We start from the raw sequence: 27,568 nt of genomic DNA, 5'->3' as shown, positions 1-27,568 counted from the left end.
CTCGGATCACACACACTTAACACCCCGCACCTATGAACGAGTAAGCTCATCAAGAGCTGAAGTGACGGCGTAAGCAGCCGGAGAGAAAGGAAGGAGACACAGAACCATCTTAGAAAAAAACCTCCGTTGTTACAAAAGAAGAACATAGGAGCCTTGCACATATTTTTTGGCAGAGAGATTAGTCATGAAAAAAAAAAAAAATCTTTGCACCGGAAAGGCATTCGTATCAAGTTATGGACGATCTTCAGTGTATAACCGGCAATGTTTAAAGGTTGGATTATTTACGGGAGAGCCCCTACAAGCACACCGGATTCGGCACCCAGATGCCACATTACACATCAGGACACAAACCGAGGGGAATTTTTTTTTCCTTAGTGGAAAATTAACCTCTGCACACAACCCAAGATTCCAGTTGAATAATTCTACGTGCTGCTAGGTCAACAGATTTTAACAATAGGCCAATCTCAATTTCTAACATGAAAAGGATCAAAAATGGTTTGTTACTGAAGCAAAACAATTAGCTCCATCTATTTCCTTGAAGAACACAAGATGGACTGATTTTTTTCCCCCCCCTCTCTCTCTAATACGTAGCCTCCAATTTATTGGCTCACTCTTTGCTGAAGTTGCCAAAATGCTACCCTGGGTTACAATTTGAAATTCTCACACATGTACCTTATTTTCTTTGGCACGGTATAGATTCCTTCCTTTCTTTTTAAAGAATCAACTCAGTGGAATTTGGGGGAGGGGAGAACATCCTGTATTCCCGGAAATTCAATATATAGCTGCAGAGATTTTATTTTTTAAAAAAAGGGAGAAAGAAAAGACGGACAAGAAAAAGATCCAAGGGGAGAATGGCCACAGCAACATGACCTTTGCAGGCAGCTCTTGAACCCCAAATGGGCCTCTCCTTCCTTCCTTTGATGCCTACTTTCGAGAAGACAAAGATAGAAATAAAAAGAACACGAGCTTACACATTCTACAGAATTTACGCAAACGTCTGTAGAATCTTAAATGATTAATGGAAAACTCGTTTAAGTTTCCAGAGCATCTTTCTCTCACTCTAAATTTTAAAAGCGTGAAATGTTAAGTTCTGTGTACTCAGGTCAAGTTGAAGGGTGTCATAATCTAACCCCCCAAACGACTGGCAAGTATATGAACTGATCAGATCTGCGGGGTCCTATTTTTCTGTTACTTTCTGTTAAGATCCTAGAGCATTAGATACAAAGTCGATATCCATGCATCTCAATGATCAATTTCCCTCTCTCAAATGTATGATAATGAATCCATGTAAGAGCGAAAAATCTTTCTACTTTATGCTCTGTCAAAGGCCAGTACGTGTCTTTATGGATACAGTTCCTACGAGAAGGGGAGGGGTAAGTGCCTGAGGAAAAGTTCCAAGTACAGTTTATACAAAAGTACAATATTAGAAAGACTTCCATAAATCATTCTTTAGTAGATTTCCTTAACTATCACATTTTTCAAAAGTAAACAAATTGGGCTATATTTGCAGTAACTCAAAGTGCAGCATAAATTTAAATGATGTATTTGTTCTGCTCACTGATAGGAGGCTAATGTTACGTTAATATATTAGCTCTTCCTGTCAAGAGCTATTTACATATGTACATTATTTCAGTTAAAAATAAAATGTGATACCATAAACTGTATTTTATAGGAAAGCATAAGGGAAGCCAAATGTGCAAGTCTATTAAAGACTTAAAATCTTCTAATAAACTACTTGATGTGTGGGGGGGGCGGGGGGGGGGGGCTTAAATAATTTGGTCTGCGGGAGAGAGGGCAGTCTGATGTTCTGGAGGCCCCACCCCCAGCCACCCGCCTGGTTCCACCACCTTGGCCCGGACCTCCTGATCAGGCAGGGAGGGGCGCAGAAGCGTGGCGCCCGGCCCAGGTGCAGTCCCTGTGACTGCGGGAGGGGAAGGGGCCATCTGAGTGCCCACCCTCAAAGTTTCAGGAATCTTTCCTCCCTCGGAAGGTGTGACACAATCAGACCCCCCGACAAGCTGGGGTGAGCAGTCCGTGCCGCGTGCGAAGTGCCCAGAGCGTGCGCGACCACAGAGGGGTTAGTTCCGCTCTTCTAGCACACGGCTGTCTGCAGTACTCCGCCGCTTGGGTTGGAGAGTGGCAAAAAAGGACACGTCTGGGTCCGGGTCGGACTGCAGGGCCAGGACGGTCTCTTCAATGACTTCAAGATGAGGGTTACCGGCATTTCTCAAATACGCTAAAGACAGAAAACAGTAGTTGGGCTCGCGTGTGCCATGAACTGTGCTCCAACACAGACCCCAGTTTTGGGTTTTTCTGAAACCACACCTCAGGACAATAAATCGTTCTTCCCAGAATAATCACACACACAGGGCCTCACAAAGATAAAATGATTGCCTCCATCAAAGGGTATTTCTTAAATTTCAAAGATGAAAGAATGGGTAGGTATGCACATTTTTAAAACTGTAGTTCAGAAATGTTCAATGTCATGTCTTCTCCCCTCCGCTACAAAATAACTGACAGCATGTGGAGTACGGTGGGGGGGGGGGGGGGGGGGCGCAGGTTTGCTGGCAGGGGGAGGTGTGGGAGGGAAGGGGCAAGGGAGGTACGTTCGGGGACAGAATGCCCCGCCCCACCCGTGGCTTAGATGTGATCGTGTCATCCGAGGGACACAATCTAAAGTTAAGTCCTGTTCAGGCTGAGCTCGACATTTTTCTGACTACAAAATTAATACCATCAAAACCTCAGTGTAATTAAGGCTTACATTTGCTGCCTTTCATAATGTCTATGTCCTAAGTCAACGTTTACAAAAGTTTCCCGCATTTCTAGAACACGGCGATGTTTTGCATTCTAGCATTACGTTCATTAAATGTGAAAACTGGACCACATTCATTTCCTTAGTCATTTTCTGAACAACGAACGATTCTGCATAAAAGTGAATACATCAAGTTATATAATAAGTCTGGAGTTTGCTATCATGCAATCTGCCACAATCTCCTAGAGGAAATCTAGCTGCTGCCCGATGAAGTTTTTAAAACGTGTAAGTTCAGAAAAGCGGTCCACATACCCTTTTCCAACAGCGTCTGCCGCAGAGCTCTGGCTAGTAAAACTCTCACGTTGGGCACAGGATCTGACACGAGGCTTAAAAGACTGGGGAGTAAGTGTTCGACAAACTGGTCTGCGGGGATACACTCCTCGCTCACCACCGCCTGTGATGGAAGAAAACCACAGCCAAAAATTGATACTCAAGAGTGATCAGCATGTTTTTTTCTAAATACGTACACTTCTGTAATTCCAAGCCTAACTTGGTCACTCACTAGCTTCACAGCTTTGAGTATATGGCTTCGCCTGTCTGGGTCTCAGTTTTCTCATCTGTGCAGTGGGGAAGTGATGGGCAGGGCAGATCGCTTCCGCAAAGAATCTAGCAAAGCGCCCACCTGTTAAGGTTAAGAACCCTCACCTTTGTTACTCACCAGACCTCAGGTTCTGAGGGCAGGGACCGCACCTGTCTTATCGACAGCCCAACCCCCATCTCCAATCCAGGCCGGGCCCTCTGCGAACACCCAACCAACACCGCCTCCGGGATGATGGCCAGCGCCTGCCCACCGCCACTCTGCTTACAGAGTCCCGTCTCATAGCCAGCCACGGGAATCGGCACAAGCCTAGTTTTACGGGTGAGGCAATTCTGGTCCAAAGTGGCGACGCCCAAAGGTCTCCTGATTCCAAGCTGAGCGTGTGGCTTTTAAGTCCTATACATCTTCCCACTACAGGGTAACAGCTGACATTTATTAAGTGCCAGGCAGCGTGCAAGGTACGTCAAATGCATCAGTTCATCCCCACCTGCCACGTGGGCCCTCACTAAACCCCAGGTTAGGATCCGTCCCTGGAGCGGCACTGAAATTGCCATCAACGACCCTTTCCTTTTGTCTGTCTGTCTGTGGGTTTTCTAAATCTTTAATAATTAATTCGTGAAAGCATATACACGTTGATTTTTCTTGAACAAAATTAGTTGGGTGTTTCTTCCTTTTATCTCATCATGGATTTTCTAAATCTCAGATGGAGAACTAAAAAATAAAAGCGAAGGTATCTCATTCGCCCTTTCTCCACAAAATGACCTGGGGCACTGACTTCTTCTTTGCAGAAATCTGTGGCGTCAGGCCTGCGGTCTGTTGAGTTTGGCACTTAAATCTGTCAGTCGCTGCACTCTGCAAAGCTGACCCCCAAAGTACCGTGTGATGCCCCTCCGGCCCAACAGGGGGCCCTGGTGAGTCCCTCAGTGGGGGAAGGGGGTGTGAGGGAGAGAAAGGGGGCTTTGGGGCTTGGGTGAGCTAGAGTCCCATTACAGCTTGACTGTAATGTTGACAGAGCTGGGCGAGGGGTTCATGGAGAGTCATGCTGTTCCCTCCACCTTTGTACATGCTTGAACATGTGCATGGGGAAACATTAAAACTTCTTAAATAACACGTTAGCGGGAAAAGAAAAAAAATCACGGCTTTATGTTTCCTGTGTGATTTTGACTGAGTCACTTAACCTCTCTGGGCTTCAACTGCTTCCCCTTCAAGAAAAAAAAAAACCTGGTCTGAAAGTACACAGGTGTGAGGTGCCTGACACACGGCAGCTCTTGCCACTGAGGATCAGATGAGCAGGTACCTGGCACGCAGCAGCATTCCAGAAGTGGCAGCCATCAGCCCCAGGCAAACCTCGACCCCACCATTTCCAGGACACTAAGTAGGGAGGGTGCCCAGGAGCCGGACCGGCTGACATGAACTTCCCTGCAGAGATGAAATGGTCTCAGCCCCAACCCTACTGCTCTATTCTTCACCGCAGCCTCCCTCCAAGGCAGTTGGCTGAGGGGAGGTGCCACGATGGCCACTGCCCTGGACAGGGCAGGGGGGAGCAGGGCTGCGGGCCCAACCCTCACCTCACCGGAGGGGAAGTGCTGGGAGAGCAGGAGCGAGTTGGCTCCGCACCGTCTAGAATGTGCCTGGCACACGGCAGGCGTTCAGTCAACACCTTCAGGACGAATGCACAGACGGGCTGGGGAAGCCTGGGCAAATCATTCTGCCTGAGCGGGTCGGCCGCAATCTCCCGTGAGATCAAGGGGTTCGTTCGGTGCACCGATCTCCAGATGCCTGGCTGGTGACCTATGTCTGACGCATCTGATATCAGTCCGTGGCAACGTAAGAAAATCCCAGCGGAGAACCCTGCCCCACCCGGCCGCCCCTGGCCATGCTAACCTGACAAATGAAAGCGAAAGCTTGCCTTCCAACCCACTTAGCACAGTGCCGGAACCTTACGATGAGCTCATGGACGAAAGCTAACCCCAACGCACTTTCACTGTGTGAATAGAACTTCTGCAGAATGGCCACAACCTGTAACAAATATCAGAAGAGCACATTTAAAATGCTGCCATCTATTTGAATTATGAATCCTACTCTACGTGGAGACTAGACATTTGTATGGCTCTTAAAATGAATTTATAAGCGTGGGAGAGGGTACTTTTTGTCACGGTCATCATTAGAACACAGAGGAGAAAAGACTTGTGCAATACACGTACACTCGCACATGTAGAACCCTTCAGAAAATGAAATTCAAAAAAGGACTAGCATTAGGAAAATACATTCTTAATCTTAAGATTTCCAAATTTTAGGAAATGTCCTCTTGCATAATAACTAAATCATTACCTTTCGGAACATGCCACGTTTGTAAAATTTTAATACCATCAGAGTACCTTAGTAAGACAATATTTCCAAATGAGATTCCATCCCCCCACCCAGTATTCAGCTGGTTACAAGCCCAGGTAAGAAACAGGATAAGCCTTTTTTTCCATGACAGAGCTTTTGCTTACTAACTACTTTTCTACAAAACCATGCCGTAGGGTTAAGCCCAGCCTGTGTTTAAGGAAACACTAAGCCATCATTTACAGGGTCTCATATAGAAAATGATTTATCCACAATTTCTATCACTGAAGCATACAGCTTAAGAAAAAGGCTATCTTACGTGCTGATAAAACCATAATGCAGTTCCTAATTTCAAATTTAAAAGCTGGCTTCATAGGTATACTGAAAAATCAGCCCCAGAAAGTAAAGGGGTTAAAATGGAAGAAACAGAAATGTTCCTATTTCCAAAAATCACAAACAAACAGACAAACAAAAAAGCCACGATTCCTTACAAGCTTGAAGGAGATCCATCGAACTTCAGAAACTTTATCTGCACACAACTTCAAGGCAATATGCATTAAATAATCATAAACATCATGGGGATTATAGAGTTCCAAAATGAGTATCAGCTGTCTGAAGAAAGAAAAAAAAAAAGGAAATTGGTTTTTAGGGCAAAAAAAATACCTTACTAATGTCTCCTTACTCTCATTTCATTTTATAGATAAAAAGAGCCGGGCTGGGAAATTAAGGGCACATGTGGACCTAGCGAGGCTTTCCGTCAGTAAAATGCCAAAAGCAGAAAGCCGAGGGAAATACCACGCAAAATAAAGTGGAAAAAGAAAATCGTCTGTCTTCATCTCACCCAAACAAATCCAACAAAAAGGAAATAAATTAAACTTTGTAAAACAGAGGCTGAGAAATTTATGAACAGGGATAATATTTCAATTCTGGGTTATCAGTTGGAAAGCACATAAAACTCTGAAAAATCAGATAACATAAAAATAGCCAGAACGCTGAAGTTCCCAGAGATCAACAGATCAGGGGAACCTCCGAGGAGCCTCGGCTTTGTTCCCCAAGCGGCCGGCAGGCAGCTCGAGCCCTTTTTTTTTTTCCCCAATCAGCAAGGTCCGCTTGGAGAGAACTGGGAGCCTCGGCTCTCTACTCCAAGGGAAAAATTCATAAGATGGCTGGACGGGAAAACCTACCACCAAAGCTCTCACTCTCTTCTAAATGGGGATGGAGAGAAGGGGTATGAAAATAAATGGCATTGTTTCCACGCTGGCAACGAAAGGAAATGAAAAAGAGATTGGAAGGAAGTTAGAACCAGAAACCAGGAGTGCCGGGGAATACTTTCATATCAAAAAGCACTGTTTTCAGAAAAATGATTCCAGTACCGTGGGCGCGGGGAGCACAGAATTCATATCAGTGGCTCTGGCTTCAATAACCACGGCAGAGATGGGAGATAGCCAGGGCTCCGAGATAACGCTGTCGGCGGTGCGAGCCCCGCCGGCCCGGGCCCGCGGAAGCCGTTCCTCGTGGCCAGGCCCCAGCTCCGTCCCCCACTCGGTCCCCTGCCGGGTCCCCATGCCCGGGGCCCCGGGAGGCGGGTCAGTCCGGCCCCGGTCCCTCGGTCCCAACCCCGTTCCCGGGAGGCAGGTCAGCCCGGCCCCGGCCCCCCCGCCCCCACCCCATCGGTGCCGGGTCCCCGGCCCCATCCCTGGCCCCCATCCCCGGTCCCCAGCCACCGCCCCCGGCCGCCGGGGAAGCGGGAAGCGGGTCGGCCCGCCCGGAGACGGACCTGGCCGAGTTCCCGCGCGCTGCCGCTAGAGGGCGCAATGCTTTCATGGAAAACGTGGGCCTGTTTTTCTCGGTTCTCTGAGAATATAAACTAGGAACATGGCATAATGACTAAAACCTCAATCTCTCAAATTAAGCATAATGATTAAAGATCACAGCGAAGAGAAAATCTTTTAGTTTGCCCCTGGCATCGGCCAAATCATAGCCTGAATAGCTGCAAAAGCCTGATGGATTTCTACAGGGAAGACAATTATTTGAAAGATTTCTAGTTGAGGGCAAGAAAAATGAAAAGTAAAGCTACCGAGATAAATCCCGACAAGGTGAAAACTAACACCCACACGCCCACCATCGCCACCAAGTCCACCCAATACTGTGCGATGCACAATGACCTGCCTCGGGAAAGAGCCCTATTAACAGCTTTAACTCTTTGGGAATCAGGGACACCTTTAACATTCCCTGTGCCGGCACAGGCTGGGATTAAGGAAGTCCTTCACACACGAGATGATGTGCACAGAGGAGGCACCTTGGGGGACGTTTTTATGTAACAATCGTCTCGTCTCACTGAGCCCCTTTCGTGTCTCTCTCTGTAGCGTAATTTTCTTTAGGAGCTGAAGTGCATAAGCACGCTGTGCCCTGCAGAGAGGGCTACACTCAGAATGTTCGGGAAGGCTTTGGCAAAAACTCTTCCGATTAATAGGAGAATACTGAAGAGGGGGTGATTCATCTTTTATTTGGTTCGAATAAATTGCCTTAGAGAACAGCAGAACACTCTAATTCCAAAGTGACTCGAGCCCTGTCTTCATCAGAAAATGAATATCTCCCCGGAGACCGTGGTATTTGTAACTTAGTGCTGCGGAATTCACTTTATCCCTTAATAAAAACATAATCTCTTTATCCAAAAGAACGCTATTACTGCGAGCTTAGAAATCAATTATAAGGTAGGAAAATTAAGAATTATTCCATCTAATTTGCCTTCTCATGTCCCCAAACAGGTTTTACTTACTCTGCTAGTTCATATCGAAACCTCCAATTCCTGCTGTTATCGGTCACTACAAATTCTTGAAGCTGATAAAGATATTCTCTCCTCTTGTCTTCATGAAGCAACTATTTTTGAAAAATGTATACATAAATGAAAGGGCAGAACCCCTCCGAACGACCCCGAATGTATTGTTTTATTACACTTGAACTCGTACGATCGTCCCTGGCAAGATCTGTGCATTCCCCCGATGCCTCGAGCCCCGTCTATCACCCGGTGTGGTTGTAAATTAAGGCTGCTGCTAAGGGACCTCACGTGTACCCCCGAATGCCTCCGACCTCCGCCCCGGTGGGTGTGTGTGCCTGTGTGTTCCTGGATGCCCCCGAGCTCTTCCCCCTCTCACGGTTTCCTGCCTGAAAACAACACGTGCGTGTTCAGAAAACAACGCCACTGCTGTTTCCCAGGGAGTCAGCTCTCTGCCGTCAGCAGGAGAGCAAAGCAGAGCCGGTGCGTCATGAGCCCCAGTCCGTCAAGGGCAGCTCGTGGTCGTGTGGATGCGAGTAATTAGTTTCTCTAGGTCATTTTTAAAGCCTTATTTTTACACTCATCATTCCTTTAAGACAAAAATTGGAGAGGCCGGAAGGGAAGCAGCAAGGTCTTGCAGAGAGAGCCCTCCCGCAGAACTGAGATTGGAGCGCAGCCGGCTTCTTCCCCCGGGTGACCCCGGGCACGGTGCGCACCACCCGGGGGGCCGGGGTTCCTTCGTCCTCACGGGGCGCGCTAGGCTACGCGTCTAGCATCCTCCGTGGGATGAGGCCTCCGAGGGACAGGAAGATTGAAAGGCAACAAATAACAACAGCCACCCATCACCGAGAACACCCTCTGTAAGACTCTGGATGGTAGACTTCAACCGAAGAAACCCAGACTAGTTGCTTTTTGTTTCTCACTGCTCCTTCACGCAGCCAGGGGTTTGTTTCTGTTTTTTTTTTAAGACATTGCTTTGAAGTGGGAAGGTCTGCTCTTTATTTTTAATCCTTCTTCCTACCTTTAGAAAGTCATACAGGTGTTTGAGAATTCCTATTCGTACTTCATCCAGGTCCTTTAAAAATCCGTTGAAGATGGGCACCAGGTCAGCTGCTGTTAGCTGGTCCCCAAGAATCGCAGCCAGCTCGTGAATAGAGAAGGCCAGGGTCCGCCGCACCTTCCACTGCGGGTGCACAGAACACAGATCACGGGAAGCAAGCGCGAGTCACTGTCCCCAAGAGCACAGATGGCATTTTTAGGGCAGAACTGACACCTCCAGGGGTCGGCCACCAAAGCGTTCATCTCGTGAAGGCCTGGTAGGCGTGCCAGCTGGCACCCACATGAGAAACAGGCCAGCACGCCCTGTGGCCCTTCCCTTTACTCCCAAGCAGACGACCACCGCGCCCCCCACCCCGCCCCCCCCAGTTCCGCGTGTGCCGCTGAACGGGCTCGTTTTACCTGCACGTCAGAAGCCAGCGTTTCGTACGTATCTTTGAGGCAATGCCAGTTTTGCCTGCCCAAGGTAAGCGCCACCCCCGGGAGGCTGTAGGCGCAGTGCTTGGCGATGTCGGTATCGACAGTCTGGGCTCGAGCTGGGTCAGTCATCGACACGTACTGATCTAGCAGGGGCTGAGGTATTACATCCTGGGAAAGAGCAGAGAAAGGAGACCATCATGCTCGCAGGAGAGAAGGAAAATGCTGAGAAAAACAAGGAGTCTGGAATTTGGAGGTGAAAACAGCAAAGCAGAGACGTCAGAGGAACCAGAGGCCTTCGTCAAAGCTCAGGGCTCTGGATTGGTGAACTGCTCTGCAGGAGGTGAATTTTCGACTTGGACCGAATGAGGCTAAAGCAATGTCTAGACCCATCTCTTCCAAATTTGTCTAACATGGGATATTCCAGAGAACATTCTAGACACCAACATCTGGTTAGTCCGATGCACACGCTCTTGAGAACGGAAACCACCTTGTCTTGTGACTGCCTGGCACCTCAAGCCCATACACGCAGATTTTCACTAGCTTCTCCCAACTGATGGGATGGGTCACCGCCTTCCTCAGACATCACCCACTTACCTTTAGGTCTATAAGGATAATGGAATACAATCATTTAAAGCATTTAAGAGACCCTACATAACACAAGAAGCCAATCCACAAGATAGAACCAAGTCAAACATAGTTCAACCAAAGAATCTGTCAAAAATTTTTCAGACCAAAAAAACCCCCAAAACCGAAATGACTTGTATAGATACTATTAAAGGACAGGTGTCACATTTTTTTCTCATACTTGATTTGCTTTACTAAAATACCGTTCTAGATTGTTCAAAAGACTCTAAACACTCCTTCAGAACTTGTGTTTTTTTTTTTATGTAAGTTACAGAGGAAATATCAGCAACACAGATGATGAACGAAGAGAAGTCATTAATATCGATGGGAACTCTCTGGTTCCCCTGGCCGTTCTTAAATTTAACTTCCAGAAAATGTGAAGTTTTCAACTGCTTTTCTTTTCAAGGAACAAACCTGTAATTTAGATTTATTCTCCTCGAGTGGGGCGGGGAGATGCCTCTGCTCGGTCTCCAGAGGGTCCCTGACTCCACCGCAGGGTTCGCCAGGGTCCTGCAGAGTTGATGGCACACGTTACGAACTTACCCCAAACAGGAAGCTGTCCTATTGTTCCCCCCTCAAGGAGTCCTCTTTCGGTGCCGGAAATGACCTCCACGGACCAATACTGGTGCTTCCCTTCCAGTCACTGGTATCTCTCCAGATGTGAAAAAATACATTTGCACGGTTACAGACGACATGGTAGAGGTCGGTCACCTTAAGTGCCAAGGCAAACAGATGTCGTACATTTTCATCTCAAGACTGCTTGAGGCCCTTAGAGAGGACAGGCTGATGTTGGGGAGAACCGACAACCTGCACTGACCATCCTTTAAGCCCCAGGGTCCCGGGGTGGCTAATCAATGCCCGGCAAGTAATGTCACAAGTTTAAGACAAAAGCCATCCCAGAAGGCAGCGCGGAGCCAACTCGTCCGGCATTTCTCGGGAACTGGAGACACCTGCCGGGACGGATGGAGTGGAGTAAGGGGAAGACCTGTTCCGTCTGAGCGAAAAGACACAGCTGATAAAGGAGTATTTACCTGGAAAACCGTTCTCGATTTTCACGTGTACAAACACTTCTAACGTTTGCTGATGGACCTTTACATTAGGTTAACAATTAAAATGAGCAGGAACACTCAGCGGTGACATATTGGTCTCTGATCATTGATTACATTAGCAGAGATGAACCTGACCTTCTCCTCCAACCGTCACATGGGTTCCTACGTGCACTTGAAATGTCATGCTGTCTGCCAGCTTAATGGATCCTGACAAATCAGCTCAATATATGATCCAGGAAAGTCGATTAATACACCGATAGATGCTTCGTTTGCTCCGAGGCATATGCTACCACAATCTTCAACCCCCCAGGTTTCCACTGAAACGTACTGCTTGTTTCAACAGAGGCCAGCCCCAAACAGAAAGGTTTTGGTATGGTAACCCAAGACCTCAATTTCCCCAAGTTAATAAATGCGTATATGTTAATATGCAACAAGGCATTCGTCTTCTCGCAGGAGTTAATCTGACTCCGAAGTCTCTGGTCCGGTTGTTATGCACAGCACTCGCCCCGGGTGCAACGTACCACCACCAGTGACAGCAAACCTCAAGAGGCACTGGGAGGTCATTTCCCCAGAAAACCACCTGGCAGTCAAGACACAGGTGAGAAGCTCCAGGGCACCATCCCCCCCCCCCCCCCCCCCCCGCAACCCCCCGCACTGGGCATCTCGCCACACGGACGGTGCGAGAAGAAGGCAGAGTAGACGCAAGGGGCGGGGTCAACACCGAGGCACTGCACTAGCCAGCCGCCCGGCCTCGGCTGCCCTTCTGTCGTCTCTGGGACAGAACACTGTCCTGATCACTTAAGCTCTGGGAGTTTTCTGTTCCCTTTGCCTTCTTTTGCAATGGGAAGCATCCTGACTGATCCCAGTGGAACCTAAGAGTCCAGCTACAGATCCAAAAGCCCTGGCACCCACCCCAGAAGCCAAAGGCCTGCTTCACACGAGCCCTTTCCAATCCCTCACGCCACAGAGCCAACTCGGAGGAATCTGTTCGTTTTCTTTTCTCTCACTTCCGTACGTGACTAAGAAGCCAGATTCCGATCACGTCTCCACCACAGCAGACACGGCCATGCCTTTCTCCCTAACCTGTGATCTCCGCCCTCTAGGCAACACGCTACCAACGAGAGTTTTCTTGCCTGTTTTTGAAAACAAACCAGCAAAACAGAGGACATCACCTCATTTCTTACTGATCAAAGACAACCTGGACAAACCCCTAAACATCTTATATTCAGGCTTTTCAAGCGGGTCTTTTGTTTTGTTTTATTGGAACAGGCCCAGAGGGGAAGGGAGGTGCGGAGTTCTCTCAGTCCCTAAGATCTCATCCGGGACGGTGTGGGTGGTGCAGCCGCTGGGGCTCCGGCCCCCCGAGGGCCTGATGAGACGATCCACCATGGCACAGGGGCGGAGGAGAGGCCAACACGCCCATGATTTCATGGTCCTGGACTCCTCCCAGACTTTGAAGCTCTAGTCTCACCCCCTGAAGGACCCCAGCTCAAAGTGGCCCCAGAGCAAGTTACTAGGAGTTAGGAAGGCGTCGGAGCCTCTCGCCACTGGCGAGCTGGAAAGCTTAAGGGACCCGAAGTGAGAGCAGACTGCGGGCTCCCTCCTCTCCCTGAATGCAGACTCCCAGTCTCACGGGGGCCGGTTCCAGGCTGCAGGATAAAAACTGCTGAGCCGTTGGCCTTTCAAAGTCTCTCCTCCAAGAAACAGCATGCCGGGGCCACCACTGGAGCGACCATGTGCCAAGAGAGCATCTACAGGGCGAGGACCGGACATGGTGGGCCACCTGCTGAGGCCTGGGCCAACCTCCAGCTCTAGGAGCCGCCTGAACCCACCCTGTGCTATTACCAAAAGCTGTAAAACAGCGGTGAAGCGGGGCATGTGTATGGTTAATCCTCCCCCAAAGAACCAAGATTCGTCCTCTTCGGAGAAGAGGGAAGATACTCGTTGGTCCCCCCACTCCTGTTTTTGTGGAGAAGAGTCAGGGTTATCAATCACCTGATTGATTGGTTGTCTAGTTATCCAAAACATGACCTTAAGAACAAAATTAAATTTGGCATTTATCATCTCTGCCAAGATATATTAATAAAAGAAAATGCAGCTTTGTGATTTCTGTCACATCCTCGGGGGCAGAGGGAGAGGGCAAACGCTTACTGTGCTTTGTAATATCCTGGCCACGGAGAGCTCCTTCTGCGATGATGAAGCCGACAGAGCCATCTGATTGTCAGAGGCAGGGCTGGGATCTGAAACGGACACTTCATTTAGACCTTCTGTCGGCTTGTGCGCGGGCTCATTCACAGAGTCAAGCTGTGCGGCTCTCAGTGCAGCTGATAATACCTGAACCTGAGCTGCAGGAAGAGAAGTTTCAAGAATTTTAATAACTTTATTTGATTTGCAGGGACTCACTTCAGAGGGGTGTTCACAACAAGGCAGCCTGGCTGTGGGTGTGCCACGTGAGCACGCGCCTTCTGCACATCTGTCCAGGCAGTAGCCGTGCTCCGGGGTCCCAGAACGAGCTCTCGGGGAGGTGGTGATATTTACGGCCATTAACTTTAACTGTTCCAACTAAACACCAGCCATGCACAGAGCATCAAATCTGAACTCGAAACGCCTCAATTAGGACAATCAGGGTTTGCCTCCATCATCTTCCACGGTGCCTGAATGCCAGTGTCTGTAAGGTCCACCTACTCGGTGAGGGGTCCTGCTCCCCATTTATAAAGCAAGATGGCTGCCTTCTCTACCACATACACACACACACACACACACACACACACACACACACACACACTAGTTCCTACATCCTGCTTTCTACTAGTTACATTCAACAGACCTCAAGATTCATTGAAATGTTTACAGCTTGGAGCTGGCTTCCCCGCTGGGCCCAGGGCAAGGTCCCACCTCCTTAACGCAGCACACCAGGCCCTTCCCAATGGCCTGAGTCACATTTCCAACAGCAGCCAGTTCACAAATAGCCAGCGTGTCGTTTATTTCTGAAACTTTGGGGGTCACCGATCCCTATGAGCTCTGATGAAAAGCCACGGGTCCTTCCTCAAAAAAGAAATCAGGCACACGCATACACGTGAGCTTTTACAAACGACGATTTCCAGGAGCTGAAGGAACCCTCTGAAACTCATCCCTCTCAACTCCTCTGGACAGCGGGCTCCTAGCCGTCGTCTTTCGGGGGCCACATCAAACGTTGCCCGCTCTGCAAGGCCTTCCCTCAGACACTTCCCCTGTCCTCAGGGGTCCTGCCCCGTGCTTCCATGGCGCGCCATGCCTCCTCCCGTCCCAGCCCCTGCCGCACCCTGTACCCGTGGCTCGTTTACCCCTCCACCTGACCGTAAGGTTCCTCCCGTGTCGGTCACTGCTGCCCCAACACCCGGCCCGGGTCCCAGCACTGAGATCAACGCAGCTTTCGAAATGTGTTTTCCAAAAACAGACCTTTGTCTGTAGCTATTAGAAGTGATATGTTACATGTGCTCAATCCTTCAGCAAACATTGACTTGATTTCCTTTATAAATTTAAAGAAACAGAATAATCAGAGGGCTAACTGGATTTTCACATTTCCTTTCCCGAAAGCTTCACAAATCTTTGCCCGGCAACAGCAGCCAGTGTTGTTTTTTCCAATTTCCCCAACCCAAGGAAGAATACAAATATAGCACTGTTTAGAGCAAGGAGAGGCGTGATAATGGATATGGATTGCAAGGCCCGGCTCCCAGATCAGATGCTCAGTGGGAGCACTAGTCATAAAACGAAAAATACCCCAGAGAAGAAGTTGTACTTTTCCTTGCTGTACAAAGACAAAAACCTTAAAGTTTGGCTAAGGGCTGAGTTAATAGGCTCCAAAAGGAGCACCATTCTCAGCGGTTTGTAACTAGAAAAAGCATTATAATGTGGGAAATGATGTAACAGCATCCAAGGAGCTCATAAAATTTCCACTGCTACAGACGGGCCCCGCAAACTATCTGCCTTTCTATTAAAGCTGACTTCGGCCTCGCACAGCTGCAAAACCAGGAGGCAAAACCGGACAGGTACCTGCACAGAGATCCCCAGAGCTCCAGCGTGGGGAGACCAAGAGAGAGTCTCTCCTGCCCACGTGGGCACTGTGTGCGTCGAGGTAAGCACACACAGGCGCTGTGGCGCACAGCCCAGAAAGGCCCCGTTTTCTCTTTAATCACGATGGATGACGTTTACCTTGAACATCTGGATCATCCATCACATGCTCCTGTAAACTATCAAGGACTTTCTGAATCTCGCTCCTGGCCACGCAGCTGTTTTGCACAGCCTCGGGTCTGCTGCAGCCTTTTTCGCGTGGCCCAGCCTCGCTCAGAAGCAGCTCTTCTAGGTCCTTGCTTATGTCAGGGAGAGGAGTTCGCCAATAGAGGAAATTATTGAATACGTCCTCAGGACTCTCTGGGCAGGTCCAAGAGCCGGGTCCAGGGTGGCTGTTGACGGGGAGGTCGTTCCTCTCAGGGAGCTTGAGGGTGGCACTGGCCTCTGGGGAGAGCCCGGTCAGCTCAGCTCCAGCCAAGGCAGAGTCTTCCACTGAGTTTCCCATCATGCCACGAGAGGAGCTACGGCACGGGAAATTGCTGGTTCCCGCGGACGTGCCTTCCGTGGGCAGGTCTGGCTCTGTGCGCGCCGGCCTTGCGGAACTAGGTTAAGATTGAGGGGGGCACTTTCAGCACCATGTAACAGACTGGAAGTAAGATGGGTAAATGTGAAATCCACATCCTCCCAGGCCCGGTCCTCCTCTTTCCCTGGCCACCCGACCCTCCCGGGCCTCCCGGGGGCGAGCAGATCATAGCCTCACGAGAGCATGAGAGGTCTACCCAGCCCCCTCTGCCCCACTGGGCGTATCGCGTGCAGTGAAAATGCCAGGCAAAAGTTCAGCCAATCCCTCCATTATATGCAAGTGGGGAGTCACCCTGGCTTCTGCCGCCACACGCCCAAAGCCAGACTGCGTGTGCCTACCGCTCATTAGTACCCCACCGGGGGGCAGGCACCGGAAAACAAAAGGTACTGAGCGACACTGGTGAGCGCTATTTGCTCACCACTTGGAGAGGCTTGAGGGACGTGTGCACTCGGGCCTAACATTCGGCAGGAGCTCAGTGAATGTGGAGGGACAACGATGGGGGGGGAAGGACGCACCGGTCTCAAAAAGGAGGTGTGCTATCTGACGTGTAAATCACTATCGCTTCTCGGCCTTTTGGCTAAGATCAAGTGTGACGTGTAAATCACTACTCCCGTGCTCTGGTGTGATGTTGACAAGGGAGAGACGCTTGCAAACGACCTCGAGCGGTCTGGTTAGCGTTGTACCCGTGATCCTCAGACAAAAGATGAAAAAACTCCGAGATCGATCGCTAGAACTGACTAGAGAAGCAGCACAGCGTCCGCCAACGGTGGGTCAGGAATGGCCCCTTTACGTGCACGCGATATCCCACGTTTACGCGCCCGTAACGTCATCCCACGGCATAAGCGTACATTTGAGGGATTTCACATCTTCGCTTGCGTAAGTCACCCAAAGAACTTCATTAATCAAAAAGTAAGAGAAAATTTTCTTTACAGGTTATTTAATCACTACTCTCAATGAATATTTTATCTAAATTTAGGAGACACAGTAGCTTCATTATTTATAACCCAGTAGTCATGCTTCAAAATCATTATTGCAATTACTTTTTGCTTCTTTACATAATTAAAGCTCTAATATTCCATCTTGCCCAGGAGGTCACTGTTACTAAAGCTCCAGACAAGATAATTGCTAAAATTTTAGGTGGACGCTTGAGGTGAAGCGCGGGCCCTGGTAATCATCCCGCTCGGAGCTCACCAGGCCGAGGACGTGCTTCCACAACTGCCTGTGCCGGGCGACCCCGGGGTGAAGTCAGAGTCCAGGCCCCGAGCCGGTGGTCGGATGCTGAGGGGGCCGTCTTCTCCAATATAAAGGCCAGCCCTGGGGGGGTTCGCGAAGGTGGAAATGAAGGGGCCCAGGGACTGGAAGGCCGCCTGGCGCACCTGCGAACGGAGAGAACAGAGCAGCAGATGTGGCGTCGGCCACACGAGTCAGGCCCCAGGCCGGGCAGCTGGCTGACCACCAGACTCGTCACTGTCCGCCGAATCGGGTCTAGCGAGGCAGGTTTTCTAAGGCTTTTCTCCAAATTCCAAACAGACCATTTTTCAACGGAAAATAAGGGAAAACTCAGTCCCATCCTGTGGTTTCTATTCTCCCAGAATTGCAATCCCACATCGAGTGACTGCACACTTCACAAAGTGCCTGACCAGACTGTATGGACCACAACGGGCATGTTTGTGAGAGGAACGGAAAAGGTTAACTCTTCGGTCAGAGTGTTTTCCTTCTCGTTTCTCGTTTCTCTGATACTCGTTCACGACAGGCATCAGGGTGTGTGCCGCCTGCTGACCACGCACCAGAGCTTCTGCGACTTTAAGCGCCCTCACCCTCGCAAGGTCTAAATACGCCAATCAGTAGCCGAAGAGACACAAGTCCAGGGGCCGAGACGAGGCCAGTCGGCCCGCGGTGGCTGGCGGCCAGCGCTGCCCAGCGGCCCGCACTTACCCATCGGCAGGGGTCGCTGATGAGTCTGATGAAGAGGGGTGACAGCTGCGCTCTGCGGACCTCCGGGGACGCGCTGTAGGACACAGCCATGAAGCACTCCGCACAGGCTTTTCGCATCCCCCACACATTATCTGAGCAGAGCTCCAAAAACTTTGGGATCTACCAAAGCAAACAAAACCGTGCTACTCAAACCTGATCACCCTGAGAAGGGCAGAAAGCTTTTTTGGTGCCTTTTTTCATTACGCCATATCCATAAATTAACGACAAAGAAGAGGGAGATACATCCTAGTCTAAAAGGAATCATTTGAAAAGGAAAGAAACTATGGAAGGACATGAGGAAACATTTCCTTTAGAGATGGAAGTGATAGAAGGTAAATTGTTAAAAACTGACAGTAATGCAAAATAATTCCTATCCACAGAAATGCAAACGTGTCCGGTGGAATGTGCTCGATGATCACCCTGGGCGCTGAGCAGTTCTGAATCCGCATGCAAGTTCGCGTCGGTATCCCTTGGTCTGACCATGAACGCGTGGCCCTTCGAGTTCCCCAGTAAGCCAGGTGTTGGACCTTACCGGTTCCCTCACGAGTAAAGGACTTCAATAAAATCTTTGACCTCTTTCTTCACTTGCTATCTGTAGGAGGGTCATGACCACATCCTCTTTTAAAATGTATCCTTCAAAAACGAGGCTTTGTTTTTGACATCCCAACGTAAAATAACCAGCCAAAATGCTCCACAAACGTGAATACCCGACTGTGGAAATATCCACCGACAGAAAGGTTAGCATGTCGGGCACTGCTGTCCTTCATTCAGACTCATTATACAGAAGACTGTCGATTCAGAGCGACGGCCCACGAAGAATTATTTGGGGGGTCAGAAGAAGAATGGTGATCTGGTGCCCACTTGAAATAAAACAAAACGAGCTTCTGAACTTGAATTTAAAAATCAAACTTAGAGAGTATACTTTTTGAGCTTGCATTCTAACCATACAGGTGACACATCCTGTCCGGTAAAAATCCCGTCCAGTAAAAGTCAAATAAAAACGCAGGCTGGGCATCCTGTCAAATAAAAGCGGCCAGCCCCTATTTAGCATAGTTCTGCGTAGGCACCAGGGAAACAGAGAAGAACAGGAGAGGGTGAAGACCCCACATCAGCGGAACCATAATGAGGTGTGATGAGACATGCACGTACTCTGAGCAAAATGTTACGGGGGTGCTGAAAAGGGAGGGATTCATTCTCTCTGGCACAGTGGGTAGGTGAGCCTCGACAAGGAGAGGACTTTGCAGAGGCGGGTGCACATTCGAGCCGGGTTTGAAGCGCGAGTTGGGTCCCACCAGGTGGGGAAGACACTGGAAAGAGAGGGACGGTGAGGAGCAGAGGTGTGGCAGGGGGAAAGGCAGGAAGCGCCACGGGAGCCGAAAGGCCACCTGCTGGCTAGGGAAGTGGTTCTCTGTCCTGCCGTACATCAGGATCTCGAGGGGACTGACGGGAAATGCAGACCCCTGGGCTTTACCCACCCCCCGCCCCCCATGAGTAGGACACAAGGCCAAAGGTGAGACCCACCCAGACTAGGGGAGGTGGCAAGAGATGAGGCAGGAAAGGTACTTATGAAGGGCCCCCAAAGGCCAAGAAAGGTCTGAATTTTAACCTGTGACCTAGAAAACTCCCACTGGTCTGGGAGCCCAGGAGTGAGGGGGTAGGGTCTAGGTATTCTAGAAAGAGCAGAGGAGAAGGGACAGAGTGGCTTAGACAGTAAGAAGAGACTGGGGGGGGGGAGGGGAGGTAGTGATCAGTGAGGAGGTGACAGCAAAAGGCCACAGTAAAGTGGGCTGGGGTTGCTTCCACTCTGTTCCATGGGCCAGCTGCCTAACACTTATGGGAAAAGGCTTCAGAAGTCAAGAAATTTGGAACGGATGAATGCAAAATTGAGCTGTCATTCCGAAGTAACAGATTCATAAGTACAAAACTTCACACTTGATTTTAAAAGTGCCCTAAGAAGTGCATCAGCGATTACAACTGGCAAAACTTCACATACCAGAAATTTCTCAGTGGCTTCTTGTCCAACGGCATGACAAATATCACCAAAATTTGTAGCACACACCTTAAAAAGGCAAAAGGCATACCCGTTATCCTCAGCTTTCTTTTTGTCTTTCCAAATCATGACAACTAACAAGCAGAAGCCTCGAGGGCAATGACTCCTCTAGTCAGGCACCTAACAAGCATTTACTGAGCCGGCCGCCCACACGGCACAGCCCAGTGCCTCTGGTGCGTTGGAAACAGAAGACTTAAAACAGAGTACCAAATCCTAGGACTTTCTGGCTCCCAACTGATCTCAATACATAATGCATTTGGTGAGCAATAAAGCAAAAGAGACCCCGAATATTCTCTGCGTGATCGATGAGACCTCTCTTCTTGCCGATGCGTCACAAGGAGAGACCAGAGGGAAGGTGGCCAGTGACGCAGCAAGGAGGAGGAGGAGGAGGCTGTCTGGGGAGGCGTGGCAGTGGCCTCGGAGAGGAAGAATCTGGTAACCAAGTGAACAAGCCACCGAAAGGGAAGGGGGAGGGCAGGGGTTGGAGTTGGAAGGTACGGCAAAGGTTAAGAGGGTTCTGGAACAAAGGGGCGCAGCTCCTGAAGGACTGTGCACGTTAGGGCACAGCACCTAACTGCAAGTCAGTGAGGTCCCGTTGCCCGTGTTCCTGCGACTAAGAGTAGGGGGCTGCCTCACGCAGGACCCCGTCTCCAGGTCCCTGCGCACACCCCTAGCTGCAGCCGACATGGGCAACGCTGTGCACAGGCTCCCCTCACGTGGTTCCCAGTGGCCACATTTTTCTTCCAGCCTGCGTCTACTAAAGCAGCCAAGAAACTGCCAAGGAATCGATTTTGAATTCTCCAACTGTTGGAATTTTTTGAGTTTCGAAACTCCGTGTCCCAACCTTCCGAACTTGAAAGAGCTTCCCGTCCCCACACAGTTCACAGAATCGAGGGAGCAGCAGGCGTTCAACTGTGCTCTTGTTCAGCACCGAAGCCAGTTTGCAGATGATCTAGAAGCAAGAGAAAAAGCAGAGTCACTTGACACACCACAGCCCACATACTGCACACACCTCCCAGTAAATTCCAGAAGCTGATATTCAAAACACGGCCCAGATACCCAGGAAGTAAACGTGGAGAACACTTTCTTTTGAGTTCTGTCTAGTAATGTGATCGGTAGAAGGCCAAATATTCCTCAAGGTTTCCTCAGATAAGAGTCTGTCTGAAGCTCAAGCATTGCCATTTGCCAGGTACCTAGCATGTGTCCGAAACATAAATGAACAACTTGTGTGTGTTAACTCACTTTCCTTTCCCCAAACCCTATGACCTGGGCATCATTTATCGTCATTTCTGCAGATAGAGAAACTAACACTCGGAGAGATTAATTAATGTGACCCAACCCCAGCAGTGCTGAGGCAGGAAATACATAACAGCTGGTCAGAGTAGAAAAACAGTTGTTGGCGATCCAGTATTGACACTACTGGGTATTTACCCCCAAAATACAAAAACACTCATTCAAACACTATAAACACTATGTTTATGGCAGCGTTATTCACAACTGCCAAATTATGGAAGGCAGCACACACACAATGGACTATTACTCAGCCATAAAAAAGAATGAAATCTCGCCATTGGCAACAGCATGGATGGAGCTAGAGAGTATAATGGTAAATGAAATAAACCAATCGGAGAAAGAAAATTACCATATGATTTCACTCCTATGTGGAATTTAAGAAATAAAACAAATGAACAAAGGCAAAAAAAAAAAAAAAAAAGAGAGAGAGAGAGACAGAGAGAGGGAGGGAGGCAAACCAAGAAACAGACTCTTAACTGCACAGGGCACCGGTGGTCACCAGAGGCGAGGTGGGAGGGGGGATAGGTGAAATCGGTGATGAGGATGAAGAGGACATTTACCACGATGAGCACGGAGTGATGTATGCAAGTGCTGGATCACTGTATTGTACACCCGAAACTCACATTACACTGTATGTTACCTGTACCGCAATTAAAGTGAACCGAAAATGACTGGCTGCCACTGGGAAAAGATCAAGGGCTAGTAGAAACTACAGGAGAGCAGATCCTTGAGAGAAGGAGCCATGCTCCATAAAAATGCACCTTGCTTTTCTGCCCAGGCCTGACCCGCCCCGTTCTGCATTGCTACACAGTGTAACTGGACCTCAAGCAAAAAGTACAGCATTCCTGGCTTGAAAAGTCCGAGAACAGAGAGGGAGGTTGCCAGAGCAGCTGAAAAATGAGGGCAGAAATCCTAGGAAGGAAGGAAGGAAGGAAGGAAGGAAGGAAGGAAGGAAGGAAGGAAGGAAAGGAGAAAGGACAAAAAGGGCAAGCCCCGCTCCCCCAGGTCTGTGATTAAATACTCCTTTAATTCTTGGCTGAACTCAAAACCGTGCATACCCAGAGGAGATGGGGAGGTTCACAGGGAAAAGCAATTGCTCAAAGGCAGAAGGAACTGAATAGTCTCGGCTGCTGACTACCGCAGAGGGAAGAGAATCTGAACTATTTGCTAGAACAAAGGCAACACTCTTCAGAAGAAAATAACAGAATCCAGAGTGTCTACAATGTTTCATCGGTTGCTAACAACAGACAATAAAAAGCTCACAGTACACTTACCACGAGGAACGAGGAACACGGAACACGGGGTGATGTATAGAATTGCTCAATCACTAGAATGTACCCCTGAAGGTAACATAACACTAGAGGTTAACTATATTGGAATTAAAATTAAAAACTTAATGTTGCAAAAAAATAAAAACAAAAACACAGATCTGGAAAAAAATTCATACACATGACAGGAAATAGGAAAATGTGGCCCACAGTCAAGAAAAATAGTCAGCAGAAACAAACCCACAGAAGAGCCAGATGTTAGCATTACCAGACATTAAAAAGCCTCTGAAGCAGCTCAAAGGCTAAAAGGAAATAGAGTCCTAATGAATGAACAGAGAGGAAATCTCATCAAAGAAATGGAAACTATAGAAAAGAACCAAGCCTTCTGGTAATAACACAGTCAGCTTGATCTGACTTACCCTCCTGCACATGGCAACTACAGAATCTTGAAGAAAAAAAATTAAAAACAACCATTTGAGAGCACTGGAGAGCAACCAAAGGCGGAAACTAGAGGGGACGTTATCGTTAAAAGACCAGCTGCAATAGGAAAGATTTGCAGGGCAGCTCCAAAGTGCGTGCTTGATTCAATTTGCTAAAATCTGTGATGGACTGCTAAATTATACGTGCATGGGGGAGATCCTGGGAGACCCAGCAAACGAGTAGTGACCAGAGGTTTCAGCAGCTACACATCACAAAGGAGAGAGCAGGGAGGTGGAGATCAGACAAAACAAATGCCCGCTACATGAAAAATCACTTTTAGAGCACCTTATAAAACAAAATAGCCATCTTATGACCAAAAAAGGAAAAAAAAAAAATCACGTCAGAGAAATAAAACAGAATCCAGACTCTCAACAGTGTATCATTTATAATGTCTGGTGTTCAATTAAAAATAACTACCTATGGGGGCGCCTGGGTGGCTCAGTCGGTTAAGCGTCCCACGTCATGATCTCACGGTTGGTGAGTTCGAGCCCTGAGTTGGGCTCTGTGCTGACAGCTCAGAGACTGAAGCCTGTTTCAGATTCTGTATTCCTCTCTCTCTGCCCTTCCCCCACTCATTCTCATTCTCTCTCTCTCTCTTAAAAATAAATAAACATTAAAAATTTAAAAAAGAAAAAACTACCTATGTGTTGACAGGAAAAGGTGATCCATAATAAAGAAAAAAAAGTGGTCAACAGAAATCGACACCAAGGTGAGATCCCATGTCACAACTATCAGACAAGGACTTTTAAAAAGCTCTTATAAATATATTCAAGGATTAAGAGGAAAATGTAAGCATTACGAAGGACACATTGGGGTGCCTTGGTGGCTCCTTCGGTTAAGTATCAGACTTCAGCTCAGGTCATGATCTTGCAGTTCATGGGTTCAAGCCTCGTGTCGGGCTCTGTGCCGACAGCTCAGAACCTGGAGCCTGCTTCAGATTCTGTGTCCCCTCTCTCGCTGCCCCTCCCCACTCATGTTCTCTCTCTCTCTCTCTCTCAAAAATAAACATTAAAAAGTTTTTTTAAAAAAAGGACACATAGGGGCGCCTGGGTGGCGCAGTCGGTTAAGCGTCCGACTTCAGCCAGGTCACGATCTCGCGGTCCGTGAGTTCGAGCCCCGCGTCAGGCTCTGGGCTGATGGCTCGGAGCCTGGAGCCTGTTTCCGATTCTGTGTCTCCCTCTCTCTCTGCCCCTCTCCCGTTCATGCTCTGTCTCTCTCTGTCCCAAAAATAAATAAAAAAAACGTTGAAAAAAAAAAAATTTAAAAAAAGGACACATAAAGAATCTCTGTATCACAGAGATTACAGAAACTATAAAAAAGGTCAGAGCAGAAACACTAGAGCTGAAAAATACAGCAACTGAAATTAAAAACCTAATGGGTAGGCCAAACAGCAGATTAAAGATGACAAAAAGAGTCACTGAACTTAAAGACAGATCAATAAAAATGATCAAATCTGAACATCAGAGAGAAAATGACTAAAAAACCAAACAGAACCTCAAAGACATGTGGGGCAGTGTGAAGCACCCCGACTCTGTGTGATCTAAGTCCCAGGACGAAAGGAGAAAACAAGAATGATACACAGAAGAAAAGCACTCGAAGGAACACCAGCCAAAATTTCCCGAGTCAGGTGCAGTGCACCAACACACAAATCCAAACAGTTCAATAAACACAAATCAGCATAAGCATTCACTCTGCAAAGATAAAGAGAAAAATTTTAAGAGCAGCCAGAGGAAGAAAGGTTACTATAAATACAGGACCGTATGAATGACAGCTCGCTTCTCCAGAAGACTACAGGGTGAGATCTTTAAAGCAATGCCAGAAAAAACAAAAACAAACCTATAAAGCCACAAGTCTGTATCTAGTGAAACCATCAGTCAAAAATGAAGGCGGGGCGCCTCGGTGCCTCAGTTGGTGGAGCATCCGACTCTTGATTTTAGCTCAGGTCATGATCCCAGGGTTGTGGGGTCGAGCCCCACATGGGACTCCGTGCTGAGCATACAGCCTGCTTAAAATTCTCTCTCTCTCCCTCCACCCCTCTCCCCCACTCATGTGTGTCCTCTCTCTCTCTCTCTCTCTAAGAAAAAAGAAAAAATGAAGGCAAAATAAAGATATTTTTAAATAAAAAATGGAGAGATTTCATCCTCAGTCAAGCTAAAAAAAATACTGAAGTTCTTTAGGCTGAAGGTATGATACCAGATGGAACTTTAGATCCAGGAAAGAAAGGAAGACTACCCAAACTGGTAAAAATGTGAGGCTATTTTTTTCTTTTCTTAATTTCTTCAAAATATATGATTGTTTAAATCAAAAATTGTAATACTGTATTATCAGGTTCATAAGGAAGGTATATGTCCCAATGTGTGTGAAAACAACAGCACACGAAATAGGAGAAGGAGGGTGTGGAATGACTTCATTGCAAGGTGTTATAGGTTTTGAAAATACTCACAGAGGAATTAAAATATAGCACTACAAAAATACTCAATTGGCCCAAAAGAAGGCAGGAAAGAATGAACAGAGCAACAAAAACAGACGAGACAAATGGAAAAAAATAACAAAATGGCAGAATTCAATCCCAATATAATCAATAATTACATTAAACATAAACAGACTGAGTGCTCCCATTAAAGAGCAGAAACGGTCAGACTAGGTATACAAGCAAGGCCACCTCCATGCTCACGAAAGCGGGAATACTTTAAATGTAAAGACACCTAATGAGGCGAGTAAAAGGACACACGCGAGTACACTGTGACAAACCGTAAGTGTAAGAGTCCTGGAGGAGTTCTACGAACATCGAAGTAGACCACAAGACGCAGATTGCGATCAGAAGCAGCATCGTTCCTTAATAAAGGGGTCAAAAGAGCACAAAGATATAAACGTAAAAGCTTTACATGCTTAAAAGGGAAAAGATGGGCTTAAAAGTAGTTTTTCCTCCCTAATAAGCTAGAAAAATATAAGCAAACTGAAGTAAGTAGAAGGAAGGAAATAATAGTAGAAACCAATGAAAAAGAAAACAAGCAATAAAGAAATCAACAAAGACAAAAGTAGGTTCTTTGAAAACATCAATAAAATTGATAAAGCCCTAGCAAGACTGATCATGAAAGAAAAAAGGGGCGGGGGGGGGGGGGGAGGTGCGGCTGGATGCCTCAGTGGGTTAAGTGTCTGATTCAGGTCATGATCTCACACTTTGTGAGTTTGAGCCCCAAGTCAGGCTCCACACTGCCAGTGCAGAGCCTGCTTGGGATTCTCTCTCATCGTCTCTCTGTCCCTCCCCCACTCACTCTCTCTCTGTCTCTCTCTTTCAAAATAAATAAATAAACGTGAAAGAAAGAAGGAAGGAAGGAAGGGGAAAGAAAGAAAGAAAGAAAGAAAGAAAGAAAGAAAGAAAGAAAGAAAGAAAGAAAGAAAGAAAGAAAAGACAAACTATCACTGTCATAATGAAAGGGGAAAATACTACAGATCTTACAGGCATTAAAGAAGGGATAAAGAAATAGTATAAACAACTTTAGCCCAATAAATTTAACAACTTAGATGAAATTAATGAATTCCCTAAAATACACAACTTACCCAATGACACAAATGAAATAACAAATCTGATTATAACCCCCTATCTGAATTGGATCTGCTATCAAAAGCCATCTCACAAAGAAAACCCTTGGACCAGAGGTTTTACTGGTAAATTCTAACAAATATTTAAATTCTAGCAAATATTTAAAGGGAAAAAACCACCAATTTTGAATAAGACCTTTCAGAAAACAAAAGAGCAAGGAAGGCTTCCCAACTCATTTCTTGAGGCCCAAATAACCCAGAGTCTAAAACCTGACAAAAAATATAACAGGAAAAGAAAATTGCCTACAATAGTCCTCTTGAATATAGATGCGAAAATCCTCAGCAAACCGTAAGCAAATAACAGAGAAGGGAGCACTCTTCATGGTAGATGGACTCGAACAGTCAATGGACGTATACTACTAGGTGGAAATTTGATGACGAGCACACTTACAAAGCCTCAAAGTAACTCCCCTTCGTACGTCCAGAGGGGAAAGAAGTCCCTAAAAGCTGGGCAGACACCGCCTCTATCTCCCCAATCACCAGAGTCCACAAAGGCCAACTTCAGAACAAACTGGAGTCTTGGGCCTCCCGCCAGGACACATGAGAACATGTTACTTCATGTTTCTTGCCAAACAGAGCCTGAATCCAATCATGAGGAAACATCAGACGAACCCAGATTGGGAGACATCCTACCAAAGAACTGGCCTGTGTCTTCACATGGAAA

General features: G+C 47.7%; 1 protein-coding gene across 10 annotated transcripts in view; it reads right to left on the bottom strand.

Moving 5' to 3' along the window:
• Positions 1–109: 109 nt before the first annotated feature.
• Positions 110–27,568, bottom strand: part of LOC122215365 (serine/threonine-protein phosphatase 4 regulatory subunit 1-like) — an 82,875-nt gene continuing 55,416 nt past the window's right edge. For 5 of the 10 annotated variants that reach the window (XM_042930565.1, XM_042930574.1, XM_042930567.1 and 2 more), the window contains 14 exons: positions 21,105–21,212; positions 20,204–20,269; positions 18,172–18,330; positions 17,428–17,612; positions 15,795–16,255; positions 13,755–13,948; positions 10,969–11,064; positions 9,913–10,098; positions 9,476–9,637; positions 8,458–8,558; positions 6,170–6,290; positions 5,235–5,369; positions 3,065–3,206; positions 110–2,236 (listed from right to left, as the gene is read on the bottom strand). In XM_042930565.1, coding sequence (XP_042786499.1) covers positions 2,079–2,236; positions 3,065–3,206; positions 5,235–5,369; positions 6,170–6,290; positions 8,458–8,558; positions 9,476–9,637; positions 9,913–10,098; positions 10,969–11,064; positions 13,755–13,948; positions 15,795–16,255; positions 17,428–17,612; positions 18,172–18,330; positions 20,204–20,269; positions 21,105–21,212 — 2,274 coding nt within the window. In that variant the 3' untranslated portion in view covers positions 110–2,078. Of the gene's footprint in view, positions 2,237–3,064; positions 3,207–4,918; positions 5,142–5,234; positions 5,370–6,169; positions 6,291–8,457; positions 8,559–9,475; positions 9,638–9,912; positions 10,099–10,968; positions 11,065–13,754; positions 13,949–15,794; positions 16,256–17,427; positions 17,613–18,171; positions 18,331–20,203; positions 20,270–21,104; positions 21,213–27,568 lie in introns of those variants that run through there. The other 5 variants (XM_042930572.1, XR_006200337.1, XM_042930570.1 and 2 more) reach the window with 5 other exon arrangements.

The sequence above is a fragment of the Panthera leo genome, chromosome A3, assembly GCF_018350215.1.
Source record: "Panthera leo isolate Ple1 chromosome A3, P.leo_Ple1_pat1.1, whole genome shotgun sequence".
NCBI lineage: Eukaryota > Metazoa > Chordata > Mammalia > Carnivora > Felidae > Panthera > Panthera leo.
Note: the sequence above shows the minus strand (reverse complement) of the source record. Positions and strands in the feature narration are given on the sequence as shown.